The sequence below is a fragment of the Ovis canadensis genome, chromosome 1 (assembly GCF_042477335.2).
Source record: "Ovis canadensis isolate MfBH-ARS-UI-01 breed Bighorn chromosome 1, ARS-UI_OviCan_v2, whole genome shotgun sequence".
NCBI lineage: Eukaryota > Metazoa > Chordata > Mammalia > Artiodactyla > Bovidae > Ovis > Ovis canadensis.
In genome coordinates this window covers 90,708,494-90,735,976 of record NC_091245.1, presented here as the reverse complement: position 1 = coordinate 90,735,976, position 27,483 = coordinate 90,708,494, and the positions used below count along the sequence as shown (strand labels likewise).

At 49.4% G+C, this 27,483-nt stretch overlaps 1 protein-coding gene across 12 annotated transcripts; it reads right to left on the bottom strand.

Annotated features, from left to right (window-relative positions):
- Positions 1 to 257: 257 nt before the first annotated feature.
- On the bottom strand, positions 258 to 27,374 carry MOV10 (Mov10 RNA helicase). Of its 12 annotated transcripts, none has more exons than XM_069600807.1 (22): positions 27,065 to 27,102; positions 26,744 to 26,945; positions 12,796 to 12,937; positions 10,890 to 11,093; positions 10,372 to 10,607; positions 9,926 to 10,184; positions 8,476 to 8,610; positions 7,691 to 7,859; positions 6,554 to 6,708; positions 6,112 to 6,288; positions 5,857 to 6,004; positions 5,036 to 5,194; positions 4,687 to 4,790; positions 4,446 to 4,543; positions 4,137 to 4,353; positions 2,902 to 3,019; positions 2,499 to 2,690; positions 2,207 to 2,281; positions 1,214 to 1,339; positions 1,045 to 1,133; positions 545 to 666; positions 258 to 455 (listed from the first exon to the last, which is right to left on the bottom strand). In XM_069600807.1, exons 3-22 carry the CDS (start codon positions 12,876 to 12,878, stop codon positions 364 to 366), a joined length of 2,958 nt encoding a protein of 985 aa, XP_069456908.1. In that variant the 5' UTR covers positions 12,879 to 12,937; positions 26,744 to 26,945; positions 27,065 to 27,102; the 3' UTR covers positions 258 to 363. The 12 variants fall into 12 exon arrangements, 9 of the variants coding, with proteins under 9 accessions (XP_069456908.1, XP_069456913.1, XP_069456866.1 ...); XM_069600812.1 differs by having other exon boundaries at positions 10,920 to 11,093; positions 27,065 to 27,099; XR_011259127.1 differs by lacking the exon at positions 12,796 to 12,937 and having other exon boundaries at positions 2,207 to 2,358; positions 10,920 to 11,093; positions 27,065 to 27,135.
- Between the last annotated feature and the right edge of the window lie 109 nt (positions 27,375 to 27,483).

Sequence of the window (27,483 nt, the reverse complement as noted above, 5' to 3'; positions counted from 1 at the left end):
GGAGTCTTGGAGAAAAGGATGAGGTCATTCCTGGCTCTGGGCCTTGGAGGCGGGTGAGGGGAGTGGTCTGGAGAACAGGCTAAACTTAGAAGCCTGTGGGTGGCTTCTGTCGTCTCCCACTGGCTTTCCTCCCCTGGAAGGGGGGTGGATGGATGGGGGTGGGTTTGGCCTTGGGCAGGGTGTGACAGTTCCACCTTCCCCTCTGGGGTCATCTTGGGAGTTTAGAAAGCTGGGGCCTGGCTGAGGAGACAAGAGACTTTGGCAAAGAATAACATTTTTTTTTTCAGTGTTACTCCCTCCCCCTTCCCCCAATTGTTAGCAGCCTGTCGTGAGCAGCAGGGGACGGGGTCAGGTGGGCGGTCCTCAGAGCTCATTTCTCCACTCCGGCTCCACTTGCAGGGACAGGCCCCCTTCACCCTCCCGCTCCTGGGGGAGGTAGTCGTGATTTTTGGGTCCTAGAAAGAGAGGGGGTGAGCTTTGTTTTAGTCACTTACCTCATCCCTCAGCACTGCCCCTCTTCTGGCCCACCCTGGCCCAGCCATACCTGAGGTAGAGGGGCTGAGTTTGCTCAGACCTTGGAGTAAGTTCTGCCCCTGCTGCAGGTCCAGTTTGGCAGGGAAGGGGCACCCAGTATACCCCCCGTTTTCTTTACAGAACTCCAGGAATCTGTGGGGTACAGAAGCATTCACACACAGCTGCACAGGGCTGGCCGAGTGCCTGCAGAGGCTGGAGGCCCAGCCTGGGTCCTGCACACTGGCCTATGCCTGGGGGCAAGTTGCTTAACCTTGGCAAATGGAGATGTTAAGATAAAACAGATGGGAAGATTACCTGAGCCCCAAGGGTGCTTCATAAAACTACAGCTCTCCTAGGCTAGGGGGTGGTGTTACTGACTCAGTGGACATGAGTTTGAGCAGACTCTGGGAAATAGTGAAGGACAGGGAAGACTGGTGTGCTGCAGTCCAGGGGGTCTCAAAGAATTGGACACAACTTAGTGACTGAACAAGGCTTGTAGCCATCAAGAGGGACGGAGGGTGGGATGCTCACACTTTCCAGTCGGGGTCGTGGCCCAGCAGGAGCGGGTTGCCCACCACGATGAGCAAAGCCTTGGCCCGAGTCACTGCCACATTGAACCTCTGGAGAGAAGAGGTGGTGGGGGTCACAGTAGGGAAGGGTCCCCTGGGAGGAGTACCCACCAGCCCACCAGCCCTCCAACCTTGGGGTTCTTGAGGAAACCCAGGTTAAAGTCCAGATCCAGCTGCACAAAGCTCTGGCTGCTCCGAACGGTGGAGATGAGGATGACGCTGCGTTCCTGGCCTTGAAACTCTTCCACAGAGCCCACCTAGAGGGGAGGGAGGCAGGGCCGGAGGGGGGGGGGGGCACTCAGCAGGGGACCCAGGAACCAGCCCCGCCTGCCAGAGCCTGAGGACAGTTGTCACAGTGGAGGGAGCCAGGAAAGAGGACAGGACTATGCTGTGCTAGCTGAAACCTGAAAAGTGAATCCAGTTAAAGTGGTGGGAACTGGAAAGGCTTCTAAGCAAAGAAAACAGGATTCCAAAGAACACTAACTCAGCAGAGTTTTTCAGACTTTCACTCAGCACTTGTTTAAGTAACTCTAGGCCCTAACCCAGACCGCCTGAATCAGAATTTCCACCGGAGAGGCCTCTAATTCCTAAAGTACCCATTTTCAGCCCTGGCTGCGCAGATCGCAGATCACCTGAGGAGCCATAAAGAACAGCTGCCCTGGCTCTGCCCCCAGATAGCTGTGTTAATTGGTTGGGTGGAACCCTGGCCCTGGCAGCACTAAAAGCTCTCCAGGTGATTCTTATCTGAGAAAGAGTAGAGCTAGCTGTCAACTGACTCAGGGGGGGAGAGGTGAGTGGAGACATCATCACATGACAGGTCGGGCTGGCTAGGGAGACTGGACTTTATCCTTAGGGTAGAGACTTTAAATCAGCCTGATCCTAAGAATCCTTCGGGGTAACTGCTAAACACACAGGCTTCCTAGCCCCAGCCCAGACCTACAACTTGGGATCTCCAGCAGTGAGAAGCCAGGGGAAAGCCCAAGTCTGCCTCAGGCAGCGAGGGTGGGGCAGGGACTGGGGCTGTCCCAGGAGCAGTAGGGCAGGGACCCAAGGAGGTGTCTGGAAGTGGGGGAGCGAGGGAAACAGAAGTCAGGGGGAGAGTGTGAAACAGTGGTGAGGGTCACCTTCAAGTCCTTGATGTCGTCTAGTCCCCGAAGCTGCTTGTCAAGTTTGGTGATGCAATAACGGATTTTTTCCACCTGGAAGATGGGGACAGGTGCCTTTCTCTCCTGCCATTACCCCAGCACAAGAGGGAGCCAGGCAGGAGGCCAGGGAGCTGGGGGGCAAAGAGGAGGTACAACTGACCTCTGAGCTCTTCTGAGATATGGGGCCAGCAGAGAGGCCTGAGCTGGAGCCTCTGCCTAGCGGTCTGGCTAGGTATGGGAATGTTCCCTTGATGGGAACTGAGGGCCTGACCTGCTTCCGGTATGGGGAGATGACGCCCACATTTCGGGGGCTCAGACGGGCTTTGCCCTTCTTGGAGGAGGGGGCCAGGAGCTGCTTCAGGTAGGAAGTCACTGTGGCAGCCTCTTCTGGGTTGAAGAAGGACGGGCTGTTGCCCTCACGCTCATCCTTGCCCATTACACCGTGAAAGATGATTGGAAAATCCTGGACACAGGGTTAGGGGAAACCTTCAGTTGGACCTCCCTGACTCCCTTCCCTTCCACCCCCACACCCTTCCAGGGAATGGGGGATCCCAGGTAACTAAGGGCAGGGCTTGTGGCTTCCACTCAGAGACTCCTGCTACCCAGACCCTCGGTAAGAGGGAGGCTGGGGTACAGGTGTGGGGAGCCTGAGCCCCAGCCCCGCTCAGCCTCACCTGTCGAGGCAGACCCTCCCAGCGGCAGAAGCGCTCTCGGTCAACGACATCCGCACAGGCCTGCAGCTCCCCATCGTAATACAGCCGGTTAGGAACGTCCAGGATGGTGGGGTGAGACCTAGGAGGAGGAGGAGGAGGAGGAGGAGGAAGGAAGAGCAAGACCAGACAGGGGCAGGCGCCCCTCCACCCACTCACACACTATCCTGTCCTGCCCACTGCATAGCAGACTCATTCAGTTACAGCTTTTGCAGCTGGGCACTAAGAGACCTGGGTTCGATCCCTGGGTCGGGAAGATACCCTGGAGCATGAAATGGCAACCCTCTCCAGTATTCTTGCCTGGGAAATCCCACAGAGAGAGGAGCCTGGTGGGCTGCAGCTCATGGGGTCGCAAAGAGTCGGACATGACTGAGCAACTAACACATACACAGTTAACCACAGAAAGCAGAACCAAATGTGGCTCCAGAAAGCATCCAATCCACAGATTTCAAATTTAAAAGAAAACACCAAGAAATTAGGGACCCACTCTCAAGTCTCAATCTTGCCAAGGAAGGATAATACAAAAACACGTATCACTGACTATCACCATTACTGGATGAGATAATGTGTTTAAATCCAAAAATATGGAGAAGGAAATGGCAACCCACTCCAGTATTCTTGCTTGGAAAAGTCCATGGACAGAGGAGCCTGGCGGGCTGCAGTCCATGGGGTTACATGACTGAGCATGCGTGCATGAAGGTGGAGGGAGATGGGTTGGTAGCATTAAACTGGTAGAACTAAAAAAAAAAAAAAATCCAAAAATACAAGCAGTACTAACACAACAGCTAACATTTATTTGCATTCTTAGTGGACTCATCTAAGGAACTAGTTCCCACCTAGGAACTCAACTGAGTATTTCAGATGCAAGAATTCTCTGACTAAAGGAAGTATACAGCTCTTTAACTTGAATAATCATTAACTGTCTATAATATTCTCATTTCTCCTTGGATTGCCTAGAAACTTCACCTGGGACCTGCCTCAGACATATTCCAGTGTCTGGGAACCACTGACCATCCCCTGATATACAAATAGGCAAACTGCTCTAGAGTGAGGGCACTTGCTAAGTCACACTATCTACAAACAGCAGCGATGGGACTGCAGAGACCTTCCAGTTTACAGTCTTTTTGCTCTGTATAGTCTCTGAGCAACAGGACTGTGGGATGGAGGCTACAGCTGGGCTGGCGGAGGGTGTGGGGTACCTGTAGTTGCGCAGTAGCTTGGTTATGAACTGGGGGTTATAGCCATCCGGGCCCTTCTTGTATAGGCCATTGAAGGTGAGCAGCCGCTCCAGCAGTGAGTACCCCAGCCCGTGCTTCTGGGCCAGTGGGCAGCGCAGCACAGGCCCCAGCTGCCGAGGGTCCCCTGCCAGCACCAGCTGCCCTCCTGGGTTGTCTGTTTCTTTGACTTCCATCAACCCTGGAAAGTGGGGAGTGATGGGGAGAAAGGCATATGGTGGGGCCTCTCTGACGCCATATGGGGCATACTTGGAGCCCCCTCAAACCCCTCACCTGCTATGGCCACCAGGCTCTCTGGCTCCATGGCATGGCCAGCCTCATCGATGAAGATGTGTGTGAAGTGATCGATGGGAAACTGGGCCGAGACCAACCTGGGAGGTGTCAGGCCAGGCAGGGGTCACACCCAGACTGTCAAACCTGAATGCTCACCTAGGCCAGCCCTCCCCCCAACTCCCCAGCCTGCTACCTCTTTACTAACACAATATTAAGAGATGCACACACACACACTTCCCACCTGCTGGCAGTGATGAGCGTGGTAATCAAGACGCGATATTCCTGCAGCTTCTTCTTGGAAGGAAATACAAAATCGCCGTTCTTTGCATCCCAGTTACAACAGGGCTGAGGGTTGGGCAGGGAAAGGAGTCAGCTTGGCTTCACCGCCAATTTCACCCTCACTCTGGCTCCGGGGCCCCCAGGCAACTTTATTTATTTTCTCTCACTTTACACACAACTGAAACTAAAGCCCAGAGAGGGCACCTGACCCACCCAAGGTCACACAGTGAGTATCTCAGAATGAGGGTCTCCTAGTTTCCTGACCCAGAGCAGCACCCACTGTCCCTTGGCCGCTTGCCTTCCCTAGGTACCTTGATGTCCTCAGGGACCAGGTGGATATCCCTGCTGGGGGCCAGGAGGCGGTAGATGGAGCTGGGTAGGTGGACCCGGAGGCGCTGACAGAGGAGGTCAGCCCCTGAGTTGGACGGAGCGCAGGCCAGGATGTGGGCTTTGGGCAAGTGCTTCACCACCTGGGGTGGGGATAAGCACAGTGTGGGAAGCGGCTTCTGGTCTCCGGGTGGGGGCTGGTGCACAGAAGTGTGGCTGTGACTCAGGCTGGCGCAGTGTGGCATCTCTCTCCCATTGCTAGGGGAGGGAGTGACTAAAAAGGCAAGTTCTGATCCCCAGCCCACTGCAGTCCAAGCAGGACTTTACGCTAGAAAACTGCTGCAGTAAATATAAAAGGCTACCATGACTGATGCTGAAGCTCCAACACTTTGGCCACCTGAGGCGAAGGGCTGATTCATTGGAAAAGACCCTGATGCTGGGAAAGACAGAAGGCAGGAGAAGGGGACGACAGAGGATGAGATGGTTGGATGGCATCACTGACCAATGGACACAAGTTTGAGCAAGCTCCGGGAGACGGTGAAGGACAGGGAAGCTTGGCGTGCTGCAGTCCAGGGGGTCACAGAGTCCTACACGACTGAGCGACTGAACACAGCAATCATGACTGAGACACGAACTGCAGTGTGGAGTCGTGCAATACCCAACGTGCACACAGTGCTCAGAGCCACACTGGCCCTCGGTGCCAGCTCAGGGGAGTGCGTTTGGGGAGCTGGAAGGAAGCAGAACCTGGGGCCAGCTGCTTGGTTCCAGGGGGACTCAGAGTGTAAGCCACAGGCTCAGGCCCCACCTGCTTGATGGCTTCCACTAGGGTGACAGTCTTGCCCGTCCCCGGAGGCCCAAAGATGATGTAGGGGGCGGGGCGGGTGGTGCCCATAACGATGTGCTTCATGGCCTGCAGCTGCTCCGGGTTTGACTCCAGACTCCGGTCATACAGCCTGGCAGAGTGCCACAAACACGATGTTGTTGAGCCCCAGAAGCCTCCCTGGCCACATCCCCTGCACCCATACTTCAGGTGGCCCTGGATCCCCGCCCACAGTCTCACTTGAGCTTCACATCCGAGGGCAGCAGCGGGATTCCACGAGAGGCCACAGGGAAGAGCATGGGCCCAAGTGGCCAGCGCCCTGTCAGCTCCAGGGCACGGTGCTGCACCCGCAGGGGCTGGCGGTTGAAAGTGAAGTTCACCTTGAAAGTCATCCCATCCACAAAGCGGCTCAGGAGGCTTTGGCAAGGGAGAGAGAGGGGGAAGCATTCCAGTAAGGAGGGATGGGCAATAAAAGGCCAGGACTCTCTCCATCTACCCCAACCCCACTTCCTTTCCCAGACCTCCAAGCAATTCTCTAGGAAAGGAAGCTGCTGAGGCACCTCAGGGTCGCCCCCTGCTCTGTCCCTGGGGTCCCACTCACTGTGGTGAGAAACACCCTCCTCCCTTGGCCTTTGGGCCATCTGTAGACGTTCCTACAGCTCAGGGTTCCCTCAACACTTACCTGGTGGAAAAACTCAGCTTGACCCGGTCCAATTCCACCTTGTGCACAAAGCCCTTGTAGGTGACAGCGTCCTCGTGATATGTCTCAGAGGACAAAAGGGCAAATAGGTGGTCACCCCGCAGCACTGAGGGGCGGCTCTCAGCTACCCCAGGAACCTAGGAAGCAAAAGCACCAGCAAGCTTCTAGCCCAAGATGACCAGTGGAGGGCCCACTGAGACCCCCTCCTGAAACACAAGATCTGACAAGCCACATCTACCCTGGGGTTCAGGGAGCTTTGCTTCTTTCCTCTTCCACCAGGCAGGGCAAGAGTCAGGGGAGATGGGGAAGGGACAAGTTTGCCCAAGCTGCTCAGAGATGCTGAGTCCAGGAGTCCTGGCAACCCTCCAGGGCACGATTTCAAGAGCCAGGGGTCAGCTTCCCAGTAAGTCCAGCTGCCCTCTTGGCCAGTTCAGTTTCTACTCTGCCTGTAAAATCTTGTTCAAAATTCAGTTTCTGCAGGAAACATTCCCTGATCGTCCTCACTTGCTGTCTCTTCTCACTTGGTGCCTTTCTCAGAACATGGGTGCAGGAATCCATTCTCATGTGCAATTCTGGACTTATGGATACACATTCAACATCTGAGAGCTGGAGAGGTCTCTAAGAATTATCTTCCAGACTTCCCTGGTGGTCTAGTGGTGAAGAATCCACCTTCCAATGCAGGGGACTTGGGTTCGATCCCCAGTGGGGGGAACGAGGATCTCACATGTTGCAGGGCAACTAAGCCTGCACGCTGCAACAAGAAAAGCCTGCACACTGCAATGAAGATCCAGTGCAGCCAAAAAAACCCCAAACAGATAAACAAAAAAGAACACGAATCATCTAGTTCAGCTCCATGCTTTTCAGGTGAGTGAACTAAGGCCCAGAGATAGCGAAAGACTTGCCCAAGGTTACAGAGCCAAGTGATAGCCAAGTCTGGGCTAAAACCCCCGTCTTCCCTATTACCCTGCTCTGACGCCTCTTTCGGGGGCCTAGATGCCTATTCTGCTACTTGCTGAGCCCTCTGGGACAGGAACAGCGTCATTATCCTTTTGTTCTGCCCACAGTCTGTGGGTTGGCTAACTTCAGTCCATCCTCCCTACTACCAACCCAAGCCCTGACCTCCAAGGTGAGCAGACGGGGGTTCCGGTCTATGGGGTCCCAGGTCATGGGCACTGACTCCAGGTCATAGTGCCGGATGTCGTGCTCCATCTGCAGCTCCTCCAGGTGCAGCAGCAGCCGGAGCTTCACCTCATAGTTCCTCCACTTCAGGGCTGTCTGAAGCTGGGCCCTGGCAGTGACGGGTGGGGAGATGGGAGGGGAGGGATAGGAACAGGATGGGTCAGGCAAACCCCATGTCCCGGAGCACCTCTCCCCCTGCAGCCCTGAGACTGAAAACGTCAGGAATCAGGGAAGACTAGAAGAGCAGAGAAGCAGATGGGGGTCAGAGGCCTCTAAGAAGAGAGTCCCTGCCTGCCAACCTCAGACCTGCATTGTGGATCCTGGAGCCGGAAACACCCTCTCTCAAAGATCCTCCCATGACTCACACCCTCACCCCATTCAAATGTCATTCTCTGCTCAAATGTCACCTCCTCGAAGAGGCCAGGACTGGCTGTCCTCTGCAGAACAGCACAGCCCACCCCTTACCCTGCTTTAACGTTGGTTAGTTCTTCATAGTCCTCATCACTACATAAGATGAGAAATGCTCACTTTCCCCAGCTACAATGTCAGGGCCTTCATGTGAGTGATTCACCTTGAATGCAGCCTGACACATGGTGTGTTGGCCAGTCAGGGGATGAATAAACTGAGCATGGGAGGCTGAGGACAGAGGCATGGGGCAGAAATAGGAAGTGAACAAAGAAGAAACATATAAAGCAGTGTGAAGGGTGCAGACGGATGGTACTTACTTGATCTCAGCAATCTCCTTCGGGGCAGTGAAAATACTTGTTCCCCGAAGAAGGATGGGGAGCAGCTGTCTGAGGCGGAGGGGTGGGTAGTATGTTCCCAGTGGCAAACTGAACTCCAGGTCATAGTTCTTAGCACTGCAAGAGGGGGGACAAGAAAAGCTATTACAAACACAGAGACCCTTCACCTTCAGAGACTCTGAGAAGGCCCTTCCCTGGGCTAGGCACAAAGCCCTGCTTCGATACTACTGCTGAAAGGGGTCAGTAGCCTTTGCCCTAGAAGAGAGGACTCACTGTCTCACGAGGCTGCTCATGCCAAGGCTGGACCATTTTCATTTTTAGAAAGCATGATACTTGAAAGCATTAAAAGAAAAAAAAACAAAACAAAACAAAATATATATATACTATATGGAATTCCCTGGCAGTCCAGTGGTTAGGACCCCATACTTCCATGGCAGAGGGGGTCTGTCTTTGATTCCTGGTTGGGGAACTAGGATCTCACAAGCTGTGAGGTTATCTATATGTGTATATACATATACATATATAAACAATATATGTTCATTAGAGAAAAAAAAATCAGAAACTAGGTAATTAATAAATAAATGGGTAAATAAATAACATGCTTACCATCCAGGGATAACCATTGTTAACTTTTTGATATGTAACCTTACAGACATTTTTCTTTGTCAATATGTATTATACAAATATATTTTAAATTAATTAGCCAATTAACTAATTAACTTCTTGGCTGCCCTGCATGGTTTGTGGGATCTTAGTTGCCTATGAGGGATAGAATTTGTGCCCCCTGCAGTGAAAGCTTGAAGTTCTAACCACTGGACCCGCAAGGAATTCCCCTATACATATATTTGTAGCAGAAAGAGCACAGTGGTCTCACAGTTTGCTTTTATAGCTCAGTATTTTGTGAACACCTGGACATATTAAAAAGAGATGTCTACACCTATGATTCCATTCACATGACATGTCCAGAAGAGGGAAATCGAAAGAAGTACATGAGTGGTTGGTGAGGGCTAGGAGGCGAGGGGGCCGGGGCACAAAACGGGTGATCACTAAAGGGTATGGGCTCCTTTTGGGGGTGATGAAATGTTCCAAAATGGATTGTGATGATGGTAGGGCCTAACTGTGAATATGCTAAGGAAATCACAGATTGTACACTTTAAAGGAATGAACTGTATAGTATGAAGTTGTTTCCATAAAGCTGTTATGACGGAGAGGGGGAGAGGAAGAGAGAGAAACACGACCACCCCAGCTGTCTGATAATCCATCATACAGTCAAAAATACTTGAAACTTCCACACTGTCCTCATATCCGCTTTTCTTCTTAGAAAAGGTCTCTGAGGTCTGGAGGAGTTAAGAACTCACCATCAGGAAAGGGGCCCATATGGTGATGTGGGGAGGGACCCCCGAGCCTGAACTGGGCTGGACGGAGGACTTACCGGTCGGGTCTCTCTCCTTCCTCTATCCGGCTGGTCACCACAGGGTTGCGAGCGACCTGGGTCCGCTTGAAGGGAGTCGTGGGTTTCAGCTGTGCTGCCAGGGGACTGTGGGCCACGGCGGCTAAGAAGCGGGCGATGTAGAAAGTGCCAGCTCCTTCTGAGCCTGGCTCTCCAGGGCCCAGCAGCTCCCAGAGCACTGTGGCTGGGAAGTAGCCCACAAAGCTGGTCTTGCAGTGAACATGGAGCTCATAGCATTCACCTAGGAGAAGACAGCTAAGTGAGTCGGGTTGGGGAGGGAGCTGCCCAGGAGCATCCCAACCCTGACATCCCCCAGATAGCCCCTACCCAAGGCAAGCCCCACCAGCCTGCAACAGCACATTCCTGAAGCAACAGACCCTCCTAGGGCAGGCCTCCGGCCACCAGAGGCTCTTTGAGAGCCCACTCACCTGGGCCCAGGAGGCAGGGCAGCTCCCGGTCTCCATTGCAGAAGGAAAACTGAGGGGTCCGGCAGAATGGGAAGAGGTGGGTGAGGGTGACAGGCTGGGTTCCTCCATTCCGAAGCCTGAGGGTCAGCACCTCCTTGCGGTTCAGATCCAGGCGGATAAGGAGCTGTCCATCTCGGGCTTCGTGGGGCCCCTGGACTTCCACATTCACCCCATGTTTCCCATGCATATACTCAGCCCTGGGGAGAGCGGGAGTCAAGGGCGGGCAGGGCTGGGGCAGGAGCAGACAGGACTGGGGGTTGCCCTCGGGAAAGTCACAGAATGGGGAGGATGGCCAAGTGCCAGCCATGCTCAGGAAACCCACCCCTCAACTCAGGCCAATTAGCTCCTTCCCTGCCCTCCCCTCAGTCCTTGCAGGAGGGAGCCCCCACCCTACCCCCGCCAAGCCCAGGCAAGCCCCAGTCACACGGTTTCCCACACGCCCAGGCCCCTCTTGCACACCCTGTCACACACAAGCACACCTGTCATGAAAGATAGTGGCTAGCAGTGACCTGTGGTGTTTGCTCATTTCCAACCCCGGCTTCATTCTCCTCTTTTCTGGGAACCACACGTCGGCCCAGCGGTCGAGCCCGAAGAACCTGACTCGGGTCTTGGTGACGTAGGCCAGATTGGCAATCTTCATTCCATACAGCATGGAGGAGAAGCCAGGGGCAGGGGTCCCAAAGCTGCCGGGAGCAGAGGAGACTGGGGAGTGAGGGCCAGGGGGCGGCAAGCTGGGGAGGGCGTCTGAGAGCTACTCTGTGCGGGACAGGATGGGGCTGGGGACAGAGACTCAGGCCGGGACGGCAGGACTTCTTAATGTTTTCAGGGAAGGCAAGGGGACCCTCTCCAAGACTAAATACGATTGTTTTAAATAAGCAGCAGGTGGTGGAGCTTGTACTTCTGAGGAGAAAAGTCCAATGGTGGGCTGTTGAGATGGAGGATTAAGGGAAGAGAGAGTAAGAAATGAACAGCTAGGGCAGGGTGGGGGCAATTTGGGACAGAAAAGATATAAACACTGAAGCAGAAAGAGTTAAGGCAGAGGGGGAAGCCGAAGAAGCTGATTGGTTGGGTGATGGTGGGGAGTGGATCCCAGGTCCAGCCCGCTGGTGAGGAGTGAGAGGGGGCAGAGGGTGCAGGTGTCCAGGGTGTGTGGGCAAGGTGGCTGATCAGACAGCAGTGTCCCCCCGAAGTCAGAGGGTGCAGGTAGAACCCAAGCAGGAAGGGAAAGGATCCTTCTCCAGAGATCAAATAGCTTGTTTGGGCCTAGAGAAGGTGAAGACAGGGAAAACTGGTCAGAAGGACAATAACCCCAAGGTTCAGTGCCTGGATTTCAGTTTAGTCAACTCGACAAACACTTACAGAGACCTGTTATGTGCCAGACACTGTGCTAGAGGCTGGGGGTTCAAAGAGGCCTTGAGGAGCACAGAGGGAACACATTAATTCTAGCCCCTGCCTGGAGCTCAGAGGGGAGGAGCTCAGACTTGGCGGCTTCCCCAGGAAACAGCGTCAGAACTGAGTCCTGAAGGATGAATGGGTGTCATTCAGGCGCAGGATGGAGCACAGAGTGTGAGCCGAAGTGTGGGGGCGTGAGTGGGGGAAGCTGGGGGGACCACCCTCTCTGACACTAGCTGGGTCACCTTGGGTCACTGTACCTCGCAGAGCCTCACTTTGCTCCTCTATAAAATGGGGGTAACAGCAGACCTATCTCCTGGGGTGGTTGTGTGGATCACAGGAGAAGCCGACACTGTGGTGTCCACCTAGCCCAGTGCTTGGCACATAAGATCTCAGTAAGGTGCACTATGATTAGTATCACATCCAGCCTGGTTGTACTAGAGTGAAGAGTGCAAGGAGGGATTGGCAGGAGGCAGCAGAGGTGGGCAGGGACCAGGTCTCGCATAGTTTTGCATGCCAAGCCATGAAGCCTGCACCTGACCCTGAAGGCCAGCAGCTCTCCTCCTTTACTGGCACTTAAGGGCCAGAGGACAACCCCACATGTGACACGTCACAGACACATTCACGCTCTGGACAGCTGACCACCCTCCCTCCATGCTTTGAGGGGAATGAAAGCAAATCCTAGTTCCTAGGAACCATGGCCATCTCTGTTGAACTATGAAGGCTCACCAGCACAAAATAAGATCATTCATGGTTATGGACATTTCCCTGGTGCCCTCTGCCTATAACTCTGCCCCTCTCCCTCCCCCCATGCAAGTGAGTGATACCATTCAGAAAACTTTGAATTGGCTCTCATTTGTCTTAAAAAAGATACTAAATCATGTGAAAACACAATAGAAAATGCTCAAGAAATGTTAGCTACTATTATTAGTATCCTATTAGTAGTAATAGTAGTACTAGTAGCAGCAGTAGTAGTTAAGAGTAGTAACTTACTTCCAGCCTGCACCAGAGGCTACACTGTGGTTACACAACCACCCCATGTTGGTGGGTTTTAAGCAGGGGAGTGGCAAGATCATATTTGCATTTCAGATCACCCAGGCATCAGGAATGGAGGATGGATTTGCTGGAGGCAAGACTGTAGGCAGGGAGACCAGTTAGAAGAAGGCCATTGCAACCGTCCAATTCAAAGTTGACAAGGGTCCGAACAAGGCAGTGGTCAGGATGGAAGAGGAGACAGATCTGATATTTAGAATAAAAAATTAGCAGATTTTGGTTTCGGACAGGAGAGCAAATGTAGGCTGGGAAGAGGGAGGAGTCAAGGACAATACCAAAAGCAGTGGCTTGGCTTCAGGGACTATTCCTGAGATAGGAGGGAGACACAGGAGGAGGAGGCTGGAGGGACATATGGATCTGGACATGGTCAATCTGATATCCCCATGGTCCACAGGCAGCTAGCCCCATGAATCAAAAGCTGAGGACTCAGGACAAAGCAAAGCAGACCCTAATAATAAGGAGACGTCAATAGCATTTACAAATATGGAAGTGTTCAGGATCTTCCCAGGGAGTGAGTCTGAGAACCACTGAGGTTAGCACAACCCAGGGAGGAATAGAAAACAGAGCAGGAAGTTCCTGGAGAGGGAAGAGAATCAGGAGGAAGGCTCACAATCAGGTATCAGGCTCAACTGCTGCTGAGGGGCTGAGGCAAAGGGATTGAAATCAACCCTGGTAACTTGGTCAGTGAGTCACTAAGTTCCATGAATCGGCACACACTCAAAGGCCAATAGATGCCAGACTCCACAGGTATCTTTGATACCTGCAGCCATCTCAGGTCCTACTTTTGAGTCATTAGTATAAGAAGGATTACCCATATCCTTCTTACATGAATATTCTATAATCTACTACTCTAACCAGGGGCTTCCCTGGTGGCTCAGTGGTAAAGAAACCAGCTGCAATGCAGGAAACACGGGTTTGATCCCTGGGTTGGAAAGATCCCCTGAATGAAATGGCAACCCACTCCAGTATTCTTGCCTGGAAAATCCTGTGGACAGAGGAGTCTGGTGGGTCACAGTCCATGGGGTCACAGAAGAGTCAGATGCAACTAAGGGAATAAACAACAAGTCTAAACAAACAAAAGCTCCTGTGCCCTGAAACACCCTGGAGCTCTCAGCTTAGTGGTAGAGAGAAAACAGGACCCTGAGGGGACTGAGCAAAGCCAGGAGTACAAATCCCGTCTAAAAGGAGGAAATGCTACTCATCTCCAGAAAGAGGTCACCAGGCCCAAGATGGCCAGATCTGGCTTTTAAGAGAAACCCAAAGTACAATTTTAAGGTGAAATCTTCCATCTTTGGAAGCTTCTGCATTGACGTGAGCAGGAGGAACTCTGCAAGCTTTTCAGCGTCTATGATAGGTGCTATGCCTGTGTGCTAAGTCACTTTACATGTGTCTGACTCTTTGCAACCTCACGGACTGTAGCCTGCCAGGCTCTTCTCTCCAAGGGATCCTCCAGGCAAGAATACTGGAGTAGGTTGCCATGCTCTCCTCTAGGAGAAAGGTACTACCACCTAAGTATCAACAGCTTTCAAATTATTCTTCATGTCTATTACCACTATCCAAGTTCACTTGGTTTAAGGTGACATCCATAAAAATTAAAACAAACAAACAAAAAAAACCAACTTTTAAAAAAAATCACAAACTTAGTACATACTTGTTGGAAAAAAGCACCAATTCTTGCATTATACATCTAGTCATGTGCATTTCAAGGGGAAAAAAGATGAACAATTCAATAGAAAAACAGAATATTCAACTTAAAGAGCAAACTCTGATCAGGGGTAAGAAAAGATACTCCAAAAATAGAGAAATGCAAATTAAAGTAAAAATGAAGTATTATTTTGTTTCCATGAGACTGACAAAAAAGAAGACAATCACAACAGGTATTACTATGTGGGAAAGAAAACTCTCATACATTGCTGGTAGAAGAGGGAAATATTACAACCATTTGGAAAACAATCCAGCAACATCTCCTAACATTTGATAGGGAGGTATCCTTTAACTCATGGGAATGTATCCATGGAAAAGAAACATACCAACATATAGGAACATATGTGCAAGCAGGCCTTCACATTGGCCAAGAATTAAAAACAAATGTCCATCCAAAGGGAGATAGCTGAATAAGCTGTAAACACTCGTACCACAGAATATCAGACAGCTATTTAAAAGAATGCATCACATCCATTTGAAAGACTAAAATGTAAAAGGTTGTCAACACCAAATGTTCACAAGGATACAAAAACACCAGAATGCTCGTGCATTGTTGGATGGACTATAAAATGGTACAATCACTTTAGAAAAAGGTCTGATGGTTTCTTGTAAAGCCAAACATAACATAATACTCTGACTTTTTAATAAAAATATTATTATATTGTTCATGAAATAAAAATTCATAAAAAATGTAACATGACTATAACATCTAGAGTAGACCTACCACTGGTAATTATTCAATAAGGACTTGCCGGGAGAATGGGTGAAGAAGTATCAAGCAATTCCAGACCGTTATTTTATAGACGAAACAGGTTAACAATGCAAACACTGAACCTCTGGCTGCCAGCAATGCTGTGTGATGGCCCGGAATATCAAATGTCAGGTTATATGTATTGTCCAAATTTGGACAGTCCAACCGCAGGCAAGGTCACACCAGAAGATCAGTCTAAAGAAGACTTTGCTGCCAACTACCAAAACAGAGGTTAAGCAATCTGCCCAAGATCACAGTTTCCAGGACATGTATATATATCAGGGTTTCAAGGTTACTGTTTTCAGTTTGGGGCTATTTTGAATAAAACTGCTATATATATATATATATATATACACACACACACAAACACACACATATGTTTCCACGTTGGCTTAGCGGTAAAGAATCTGCCTACAATGTATGAGCTATGGGGTTTAATCCCTGGGTCAGCACGGCAACCCACTCCAGTATTCGTGCCTGGAGAATCCCATGGACAGAGGAGCCTGGCAGGCTATACAGTCCATAGGTTCACCAAGAGTCAGACATGATGGAAGTGACTTAGCATGCATGGGTGCATATATACATATATATATATATATATATATACTCCACACCCCGCCCCCCCCCCCCCCCCCCCCCCCCCCCGCCACCTTGGCCAAGCTAGCTGCATGTGGGTCCTGGACCAAGGATCTAATCCAAGCCCTTTGCATTGCAAGCGTGGAGTCTTAACCACTGGACTGCCAGAGAAGTCCCTGTGATTTATATTCATATAAGATATACTGTTGTTGTTGTTTAGTTGCTAAGTCCAACTCTTTGCAACCTCATGGACTGTAGCCTGCCAGACTCCTCTGTCCATGGGGATTCTTCAGGCAAGAATACTGGAATGGGTTGCCATTTCCTTCTCCAGGGGAACTCCCTGACCCATGGATTGAATTCAAGTCTCCTGCTTGGCAGGCTGATTCCTTATCACTGAGCCGCCAGGAAAGCCCATAAGAAATATTGGTGGTAAAAGAATACCAAAAGAGTTGGCAGTAAAATATTGGCGGTAAAAAGAAACCACTGATACACAGAATAACATGTGTGAATCTCAAACACGTTATGCCGAACAAAAGATGCCTTACATAAAAGAGTACATACTATCTGATTCCATTAAATAAAGTTCTAGAATGGATAGTATCTCAAAAAAACAATAAAAGATCAGAGCAGTGGATTCTGGGTGGGTAAAGGTGAGAACTAAATAGGACAGGAGATGAAGGAACTTTTTGGGGTGATGTTATGTTTTATATCTTGATAGAGTGTTGCACACAGGTATATGGATTCATTAAAACTCACAGAATGCGACACTTGAAATCTTGTCTATTTCACTGTAGGTAAATTTTACTTAAAAAAAAAAAAAGGAGGTAAACATGTTAATTCCCTGGCGGTCCAGTGGTTAGGATTTTGCCTTCTTACTGCCTACAGAGTGGGTTCAGTCCCTGTTCTGGGCACTAAGATCCCACAAGCTGTGCGGAGTGGTCAAAAAAAACCCCCACTGTAAACAAATTTTGAACTCTTAGATCAATTGTTGTAATAACAACAATCATGCTGAAGTGTTCAGGGGTGAACTGTACTGGTATCTGTAACTTATTATGAAATGCATCAAAAAAATTTAAGATAGCTAGATGGGGACATCCCTGTTGGTTCAGTGGTTAAGACTCTACAGTTTCACTGCAGGGGGCACTAGTTCACCCCTGGTCAGGGAACTAAGATCCTCACATGCCCACATGGTGCAAGATAAATATAGCAAGACAGATGGATGGGCAGGCAAGTGTCAAATACTAATTAAGAAATCTAGATGAGTGGCCATTGCAATGCCCTGCTCTGCAGGGCCGCAGAGCTGTGCTCAGAAGCTGACCTCGGACCCTACCGACCCTGAGTCTTGGCTGCTCTCACTCTGCCACCCGCCTTCAGAGCCAGACTTGTTGCAGCATCCGTGCTTGCTGCCTCTGCAAATGCATTACAAGGGCCAGAAGCTAGCCCAACAGATGTTCCAGGGAATTTTCTTTTTTTCCTGCAATAGTCGGATTTATCTACGGGTACCTGGCTGAACAGTTAGGGTGTACTGTCTACAGTTATGGCCAGATTTGCTGACACTTCCTCCGTGGCCTATTTATCGCCAGCACCCCCTCAAGTGGATACCTGGTTCAAGACTCAATCATAGAAGAAACCAGGGGAAAGAAAAGAGGCGTGCTAAAAGTGCCTCTGATTGGGATCTTCATGACTCAGTTTTTACTACTGCACTTGCTTTTGTTTTGAGAAACATGCTCATCAGCCCAAACTCAAGAATGGACTCGGAGACATGAGGTATAGCAGAAAGCGAAGCTTTATGGTCTTGCAAAATCAGGTGTCTGATGGGCAGGCACACCCACAGTCCTTACACAAAGCAAGTTATCCTAGCATGCAAGCCCCTCTCCCAGTTTCAAACTGGTGTACTATGCGGTGAACAATCTTCCCGGAAGTCACCTAGGTTTGTTCTCTCCCCCTTTATGGGCTGGCCCCTCCCTGACATCTTGTTTCCTCCTTTCCTGTGCACCTCTTTCCGTTTCGTTTATGTTTTGAATTCACCAATTGGGTGAGCCCACGTGAAACCCTCATGTTTTGAATTCACCAATACAATGAACCCTGGGTGAAAAATCCTAGGCATCCCACCTTCCCTTTGTTTGTCAACTTTCCAGTTTTGTATGGCTAATAGTTCTTTATGGCTGTTACACCAGCAAGCTGTCACTCAAAGCTAGCTATTTTTGAAAATGCATCACTTTACGTTTTTTAGTTCTTACCTTTTCCTATACAAAACACGAGCTTAAAAAACACCTAGCTCAGCTGTGTATAGATTTTGTTCTCCCTCTATTTCATTTCTCTGTTGGGTTTTAATTTATAAATAGTTTGGACCTTGTCTTCACAAACTTCCTCTAAAATGGAGAACTGAAAACACAAGTATGCAAAGTTTCTTTCAGGTCTACAAAATAATGAAGGATAAAAGCTTCATAAATGATAGTACAATTTAACTATCAAAGTTTTATAATTCATTATAAGTAGCCAGGCTGTTTAAATGTTTTCAATTAAAATTCAGTGCAATTCAAAAAAAAAAAGAAATCCAGGTGAGGTGAAACCAAGCACGACCCTGTGGGGGCCCTCCAGGGCACAAAAGCCTATCTGTGTCCCTTGCTGCTTCTTTGTAGAAATAGACTTCATTCCGCCTCCTTGACCTTCCCAGAGTTCCAAGGGGCAGATGCAAACAGCTGCTAATCAGGGAACAGAGGGAAATACAGAAACAAGGTGGGGAAGGGGGATGTGGGGGGTTTGCAGTCCAGAAACAATAGTGCAGCCTTGGGGCAGGGTCCTATTTCCTCCTCAAGGAATACACATAACAATAGCTTTGCAGGCTAGGAACTAAGGCCACCACCCAGGTGGATGACAGTAATTTCAGGCAGAGCACAATATTCCCGGAGACCCACCCTGTTACCTCACCACCAACCAATCAGAAGAAAGTCACACACCTTGCAGCCCTCATTCCAAATTTTGCCTGTAACAACTTCTAGAAAACCCTCAGGGAGCTGCCTTAATCACCTGTTTTCTTTGCTTGGCCCCGTAATAACACTTTCTCTGCTCCTGACTCTGACAGTTTGGTCTATTTGGTGTCACATATGCGTGGGGCACTTCTCACTTTCATGCATTGGAGAAGGAAATGGCAACCCACTCCAGTGTTCTTGCCTGGAGAATCCCAGGGACGGGGGAATCTGGTGGGCTTCCGTCTATGGGGTTGCATGGAGTTGGACACGACTGACGCGAGTTAGCAGTAGCAGCATGCGTGGGGCACACCAATCTGTGTTCAGTAACAAGGGTATATGGTTGTTAAATGTCACATTATTTCAACTTTTCATTATGTTTGAAATTTGTCATAATAAGATGTTGAGGAAAAAACCCAATAATGCAATTAGAAGAATATACCAGACAATTAGGAGTCATTTCCATGATGTATTGATGAGTAAGAAAATCAGGAGATGGAAAATGTATAAAACATGATCCTTTTAAAATAAAACAATAACAAAAATACCCTAATTGATCTGAGATACCTTAGTGTGGAACAAAATGTGGCAATGCAGATGGGATGCTGATATGGGGGGTACCTGTGTGCTCAGTGTCAAAGTTGTGTCTGACTCTGCGACCCTGAAGGATTGCAGCATGCCAGGCTCCCCTGTCCTTCACTATCTCCTGGAGTTTGTTCAGATTCATGTCCATTGGGTTGATGATGCTATCTAATCATCTCATCCTTTGCCACCCCTTCTCCTTTTGCCTTCATTACCTGACAAAACATTAAGGGTTCCCACTCTTTCACTCTCAACTACCTGCTTAACTGTTTGACAGTAAAGAATCTGCTTGCAAAGCAGGAGAGCTGGGTTTGGTCCCTGGGTTGGGAAGACCTTCTGTAGAAGGGAATGGCTACCCACTCCAGTATTCTTGCCTGGAGAATTCATGGACAGAGGAGCCTGGCGAGCTACTGTCCATGGGGTGGCAAAGAGTCAGACATGATTCAGAAACTAACACTTTCACTTTAACTGTTGGATGTATACTTCTCCAGGCTCTTTTCCTTGCATTAAAAAAAAAAAAAAATATATATATATATATATTTTTTGTGTGTGTGCTACACATACTATTCTGAAACAGGCTTCTTTCACCACCATGGACACCATGACATTTTACCAAGCCACCTAGCTCTTTTGAATGGTGGCAAAGGATAGCACAGTATGAATGCACTGTGATGGGTTTAACTATTTGTTCAGCAATAGATAGCTAGGCTGCCAACAATTTTTGGCTGTTTCAAATGTTACAATAACCATCCCTCTGGGTCAAAGAGAATGAAGCTTTACTTTGATGTGTGTGTGCCCCTGCATTTAAACTGTGGTCAACCACTGGACCACCAGCAAAGTCCTCGAGATTTGTATTCACATAAGAAACAGTGTTCATGTTGTTAGTCGCTTAGTTGTGTCCGACTCTTTGGGACCCCATGGACTGTAGCCTGTCAGGCTCCTCTATCTATGGAATTTTCCAAGTCAGAATACTACAGTGGATTGCCATTTCCTCCTCTAGAGGATCTTCCGAGCCCAGGTATCAGACCCAGGTCTCCTGCGTTGGCAAGCAGATTCTTTCCCACTGAGACAGCTGGGAAGCCCCCTTTACTTTGATAAGTTCTGCCAAATTGTCCTCTAAACAAGTTGTACAAACTTACATTCTCACTGAAAAAAATTTGAGAAAATCCCTTTCCTAGACCCTAACATCAGAAACCTTCAATCCTTTAAATTTTTGACAATCTGATAAGCAAATGAATGGTTCAGTTCAGTTCAGCTGCTCAGCTGTGTCTGACTCTTTGCGACCCCATGAACTGTAGCACGCCAGGCCTCCCTGTCCACCACCAACTCCCGGAGCTTGCTCAAATGAATGGTACTTTGTTTACATTTTTCCCTGATCACGACCATAATCAAGTATCTTTCCTTCTGTTTATTAGTCATTCATATTTCCTCTGTGAACTGCTTGATGATCTCATCATTTTCCCAAGCCCTATGAACTGTTCCTCCTGCTTCTGACTCCACACCTCTCTAATGGTCCATCCCTTAGGAGTCAGCAGGAAATGAAAGTGAAAGTGTTAGTCACTCAGTCATGTCAACTCCTTTGCAACTCCATGGACTGTAGCCATGGGATTTCCTAGGCAAGAATACTGCAATGGGTTGCCATTCCCTTCTCCAGAGTATCTTCGTGACCCAGGGATCAAGCCTGGGTCTCCTGCACTGCAAGCAGATTCTTTACCATCTGAGCCACCAGGGAAGCTCTAGAGTCCACAGGAGTTATTAGCAAACACAAATCACATCATTTCCCCCAACTTATGACTCCACAGACTACAGGACTAAGTCTAACCCTTTAATATGGCTCTCCTGATCGCTCCAACATTAAAAACGACACATCAACAAAAACAGAAAACATTTATTAAGCACTTACTATGTGCTCTTCTAAGAAGCTACTTGCATTATCTCGTTTACTCCTCACAACAACCCTTTGAGGCAGCAACTATTATCATTCCATTTTAGGGAAGAAACTGAAGAACAGGTCCCTACCCCACACCCATTCCAAATGGCAGCTCAGCCATCCCAACTATTGTACCACCGCACTCCCCCTCCAGACTTTTCTGCCACAGTTGGATATCCTGGGTGTGTAACGCCCTGACCCTGGTCCCCGTTGTTTGTTAGGTGGAAGATAACTAATTTTTTAGACCTGGTTCAGGAAAGCCTACTAGCCTGAGGAATGGTATTTCAAAATACAATATCAGATTGTTACTGGCAGAACAGCCATTCCTCAGTTCTTGTCCTCTTGAGGCAAAGAATTCAACTGAGAGACACAAAGCAGTTTCAAGCAGCAGGAGTTTTTAGGTGAAGCAAAAGTATACTCTTGAGAAGAGAGGAGAGTCGGCTGTCTGGGAACCAGAAGCAGCCCCGCAGTGAGGGCAGGGTAGAAGGGTGGAAAGTCCTTCCTGGTGTCCTGAGTTATCTGACTGACAAATTGATCGACAGCTTTAGGTTATTTAACTTTTCTCCTGTGCAGGTGCTTACCCATGGGCACCCAAGCAAAATCTACAGGGGGGAGGGGGAGGTACAAAAAAATTGCAATGCTGATTTATTATAAAGATAGCATAATGAACCTTGGATTACTGAGTTAACTCTTAGGCCTGGGTGCACCTGAGCCAACTGGTGATGGTGGTTTGAAAAGCCCTAATATGTTCCTGACATCTTGCTTGGTCCTGAAACTGGCTGGAAACTTAGAGGTTCCTAATGAAAAAAGGGAGGATGTCTGCGTGTGTTCTGGTCACCAGTGTCCAGGTATGGGGGGAGGGGGAAAGATGGCCCTGTCCAGAATGGGGCAGGACCTGCTCTTGTCTGATGAGCTACCTAAGAAGTGATCTTAACGGGACTTCTAGTTCTATGTTTTACAAACTGGATTGCAACTCTCAATGGGTAAAGACCAGACCAAGGCTTTTGTACAATTGAAGTAAACTAGAATAAAAAATATCAGAAGGTAGGGAATGAGGCTAAGCTTTGTTTTAAGGATACATACTGTTCTGTGAAAGCTGTGTATACCAGACCCCATATTAAAAAGCAGAGACATTACTGTGCCAACAAAGGTCCATCTAGTCAAAGCTATGGTTTTGCCAGTAGTCATATACGGATGTGAGAGTTGGACTATAAAAGTTGAGTGCTGAAGAATTGATGCTTTTGAACGGTGGTGTTGCAGAAGACTCTAGAGAGTCCCTTGGACAGCAAGGAGGTCCACCCAGTCAATCTTAAAGGAAATCAGTCCTGAATATTCATTGGAAGGACTGATGTTGAACTCCAATACTTTGGCCACCAGATGCGAAGAGCTGACTCATTGGGAAAGACCCTGATGCTGGGAAAGACTGAAAGCAGGAGGGAAAGGGGACGACAGAGGATGAGGTGGTTGGATGGCATCACCGACTCAATGGACGAGTTTGAACAAACTCCGGGAGATAGTGAAAGACAGGGAAGCCTGGCGTGCTGCAGTCCATGGGGTCGCAAAGAGTCGGACATGACCGAACAACTGAACTAAGTGACTGACAGTAAAATGTGAACTTTTACTGTGGACAGAGGTCCAGAGTGAGCTTTCTAAAAACACCGATTCTCTCAGTGTCCTACTTTGCAACTTTTTGTGCTTTCCTGTTTCTGTTAAGATTAAAAACAAAAACCCCACATCACCTCCCCATGGCCTACAATGGCCCACCCAATCCAGCCCCTGCCTCCCTCTGACCTCATGTCACCTGTTCACAGGAGTTCACCCCCAGCCTTGGAGGCACTACTTCCTCCAACGGCCTGAACTGCCCTCCCCTTGTCTTACATCTGCTAACTCCATTTATCATTCAAGATTGTGCTCAAACATCACTTTCTCCAGAAACTTCTGGTTCCTAGACTCGTCAGGTCTCCAAGTCATAGTCTTGAACATCCTGGGCTTTTTCTCACAAGCAGTTATCGGAACAGTTGTTAAATAAGTGGTTTTTTTTTTTTAAAGTATTTGTCTTTAATTGCCTCCTTCCTTAGTTAGGTTCCTTCTGTGTATCTACAGCAACTCACAGTTTTGCTTTGCTCATAGGAGGCATTCAGCCAATATTTGTTAAATAAAAGAATGAGTCTCTTGCCCAAGGCAGGAATCATCTCCTCTCAGAAACTTTTTCATGAGGCCAATGCTTATTCCATAATGGACTCCTAACCAGCAATGTTAATGATAGCTGCCACTTCCAAAGCCCATGCACTCTGTTACCAGGGGAAATGCCTTACCTATGATATTTTATTTTGGCCTCACACAACTGAGAGAAAGGCAGTATTTTACACACTTAACAGTTAGGGAAATTTAGATACATGGTTAAATCAAATGCAACTAGTAAGTGGCAGAGTCAGAATTTGAACTCCAGCTATGGAAACACAATCCAGGCTCCTGAAGCTCAGAATGACATGTTTATCTATACATCTGCCACTCCCTACTAGCCTACACTCTTTAGAGGCAGGAACCAGGGCATAGGCAAATGGTAGAGCCCCCATTAAATATATTTGCCAAATGAATAACAAGAGGTGGGAAAAGTTAGTAAGAGTTGAGAGCAGGGTACTTCATAAAATTATAAAATAACCGATTAATAGCTTGAAGGGACCTATTCTTCTCAGTGGAGGAAGTGCCCAGAACTCCTGATACAGGGTGACTTGCTATAGCTCCCTACAACCTCTTCCCTTGTAGATCAACTCTACTTACTAACTCTTTTAGATTCTGGGAAGCATTTATTGAGCATCTAATACATACAAGGCTCTACACTGGAGACTGAGGGAAGGCTCCTACATGATGAAAGGCCTGTCCCTGTGTTCAGAGGCTCTACAGTGGAGAGTCTCTCTGGTGGAGAGACGCTAGCTCTAACACAAGGTAGGGTGTCATCCAGCTATAACCAGGCTTCGAAGAAGGAGCAATGAGAGCCCAGAGAACAAGCAATAAACTTCCACTGGGTGGATGAGGGTTGAGGTCATAGCATAAGAAAGTTCCCTCTAATCAGAACAGGAATCTCTTCCACCTGGTGGTTTTTTTTTTTTGGCTATGTCACTTAATTCACTCAGTCTGTGGCATCTCACTTAAGCAACCAGGGACCAAAACAGAGCAAGTGTGGTGAAAGCCTGGAATCCTAACTACTAGGTCACCAAGGAATTCCCCGAGGGGCCATGTTGAGTGAACCCAGCTCTGCCTTCTGGAATGACACCAAAGCATAATCCTTTCCCCTCAGGACAGTCTTTAAAATATTCACCAATAACTACCTTGTCCTCTCCAATTTTTCTCTTTGCAAGGCCAACATTTCTCCATTTCTTTGACTGGGTTTCACAAAAAGAATGAATCAACATAGAAGCCTTTCCTCCTCCTCCAAGTACTAAAATGCTATCTAGCCTTCAATTGCAAAGGACAAGGTCAATGCCACCCTCTCCATCGAATTCCCTAATAACTACAGGGGAGTTGTATCTTACTTGCCTAAAAACAAGTACATACTAAAAAAATTATTTTGAAATCCCTTAGATTCACTCATAATGTATGGTATATGTGGTTTCCTATATGCCTGTTTGTGGCTATCTGACAAAGCCTGTTTTCCCCCAGTTTTGGAACATACTGTCTAACTTTGATGTAGAAATGACAAAGACTCTCCTTGAAGAAACTCAGTCAGGCCCCTCTGAACCCTCTTCTGCCTTAGGCTTCAACATTGCCCCGCCCCCAAACCCTTAATGCTGTCTTTGAGTGATTCTTCATTTAAGAACCCCTCACTCTGCTGTTGGCTATAAATCCCTGTTGTCTTTGCTATATGGAGAGATTGAGCAAGAGCTCCTCCCATGGCAGTACCTAGGGTAATAGTCTGGAACAGTCTTCCTCACCATCTAAACAAGCATTAAGAATGATAGTCTCTTTAACAGAGCCAAAAGAAGTAGTCGACTTTTGTTCAGTCGCGTTGTACCTATTTTTTTCTGGACACAGGTGAATTCATGGATGTGCAGTGTTGATGGTGTGACTCAATGGTAATTGTTCTCTTTTTATTTTTCCTCCAGCATTTTTCTTATTATCTGTATTACAGTCCTCATGCTATTTTACTATTTATTACAGCACACTGTATGTTTATCACAGCCTCTCCTGCTCCCCTGGCATTATTATATTCCCCACAGTGTCCAGCACAGTGTGGGGACATAAAACAGGTCAGCGTCTTTGCTCCTTCAGGTGCTACTCAAACCCATTAAATGTCCCTCTTAAAACGTGACACTCACTACTGAAAACAATATTCCAGAAATGATCCGGTAAACCTGGAAAGTCACTTACCTCCTGCCCCCCATCCCAAACCACACTTCTATAAACACAGTCTAACACTTCTTCGGCTCTTTAAGCAGCCATACCCGCCTTTTGGTTTACTGAAACCCAAGGTCTTTTTCAAGACTTCTGTTAGTAAGCCTCAATTCCCACCACCCAGTATTTATTTAAGTCTTTACGTTTATCCCTGTTAAACTGTTTCTTGGTCTTCGGCCCAAGACCCCAAGACTGCAGCCTGTTGATAGAGGTTTTTGAAGCACAATTCCGTGGTTTGACAGGGAGAAGTCTCTTTGCTTTCCTTGAATGGGAAAAGGAAAGGAGGACCAAACAGCCTTAAGCCACAGGATGAGAAGGGGCCTCGAGGAGACCGGCCCCCGCGCGGGTCTCCATGGAGAAGCCACAGGTGCTAATGGAGGTTTGGTACGTACGCAGTTGGTGCCCTTTCCTTCTTCCCCGAGCTCCCTGAGACTCTCCTTCCTACACTGGGTCTCTTCAGCTCTCTGGAATAGTGAACCCCCGAGGAAGCAGCCTCTCAATGAAGGGGCGGAGGTCCTCGCAAAGCTCGCGCCAGGGTGGGCAGCCCCCAGCAGGAAGCTCGTTCCCCGCTCTTCTGCAAAGCCTGGGCTCCCTCCCGAGCTCCCTTCCCCCACGCCGAGCGCTTCCCACCCTCAGCCCCCAACCCCCGCGAGAGGCGCGTGGGCGCAGCACCCGGCTCCCCCAGACATGTCCAGCGCCGCCGCCGGGGGAGCAGGCTGTGGGGGAGGTTCTCCGCCGGACTCGGCGCAGGGGCCCGGCAGGGGCAGAGCGGGTGGGATGCTGGCGGCGCCGGCGGCGCTGGCGGCGCGGGCGGGGCGTGGGCACCGCGCAGGAGGGGGCGCTGCACGGCCCCGGGACCCGCCGGAGCCACTGGGGGAGCTGCCGTTCTCCCGCGCCCCGGGGCTGGAAGGGTGGCCCCACCGCGGGGGTAGCGGCGGTAAGCTGGGCCCGCGTTTCGGGGCCGGGGAGTGGGCCGGCCCGTACCTGGTCTTGAAGTCCTGGTTATAAATGGTCCTCAGCCGCTCGCGATCTGTCTCCCTGTCCTGTCCCCGATCGACCAGGAAATTCTCGAATCTCTGGCCCGTCTCCCGGAGCTGCCGGCAGCTGAACTTACTGGGCATCGCGGCGGCGACTGCGGCCCAGGCAGGAGGGTTCGTAGAAATGAAACTGAAAGTCGCCGCCGCGGCTGGAAGTTGGCGGTTTTAGGGTGAGGGTGCTGTAGGGTAGAAAGCCCCAACTCCGACCCCAGATCCGGCTGGATCCCTTCTCCCCCGACCAGGTTTCCCTCCTGGGTTCTTTTCCTACCTGAGCCTTCCCTTCGGTCTCTCCGTCCTATCCCCTCCCCCTCTTCCTATTAACTCTTTGCTAAGGAGTCTGACCCCTCCCTCAGGGCCCTCCCCTTACCCCAAGCTCCCTCCCCTGGCTTTCAGCCAGAATCTGAACGTGGCTATCGCCTGGGGCCCCCTGAACAGTCCGGGAGGACTTCCTAGCCTCAGTTTGGACAACTCCCACGCCCACTTCGCAGGGCTTCGCGACTTATTGAAAAGCAGGGGAGCAAAGGGCAGGGACTGGGACCTGGGTCGGCTGCAGCTGGACTGGGGCAGCTCATCCAACACCTCCCCCAGACAGCCTGGGACACAGGCAAGTACGGAAGCGAGAGGCACGCCCCCCTCCCCCATTTTCCCTTCTCCGGCTTGCCGACGGTGGGAGGAAGGCGTAAGAGC

Excerpts from the sequence above, each read along its gene's own strand:
- MOV10 (XM_069600765.1), bottom strand. The coding sequence starts at position 27,368 with ATGAGCTGCCCCAGTCCAGCTGCAGCCGACCCAG. Across the intron at positions 6,709-7,690 it reads CCCGTCTGCTCACCTTGGAG|GTTCCTGGGGTAGCTGAGAG; the intron begins GTCAGGGCTTGG and ends TTTGCTTCCTAG. Across the intron at positions 5,195-5,856 it reads TAGTGGAAGCCATCAAGCAG|GTGGTGAAGCACTTGCCCAA; the intron begins GTGGGGCCTGAG and ends TCCCCACCCCAG.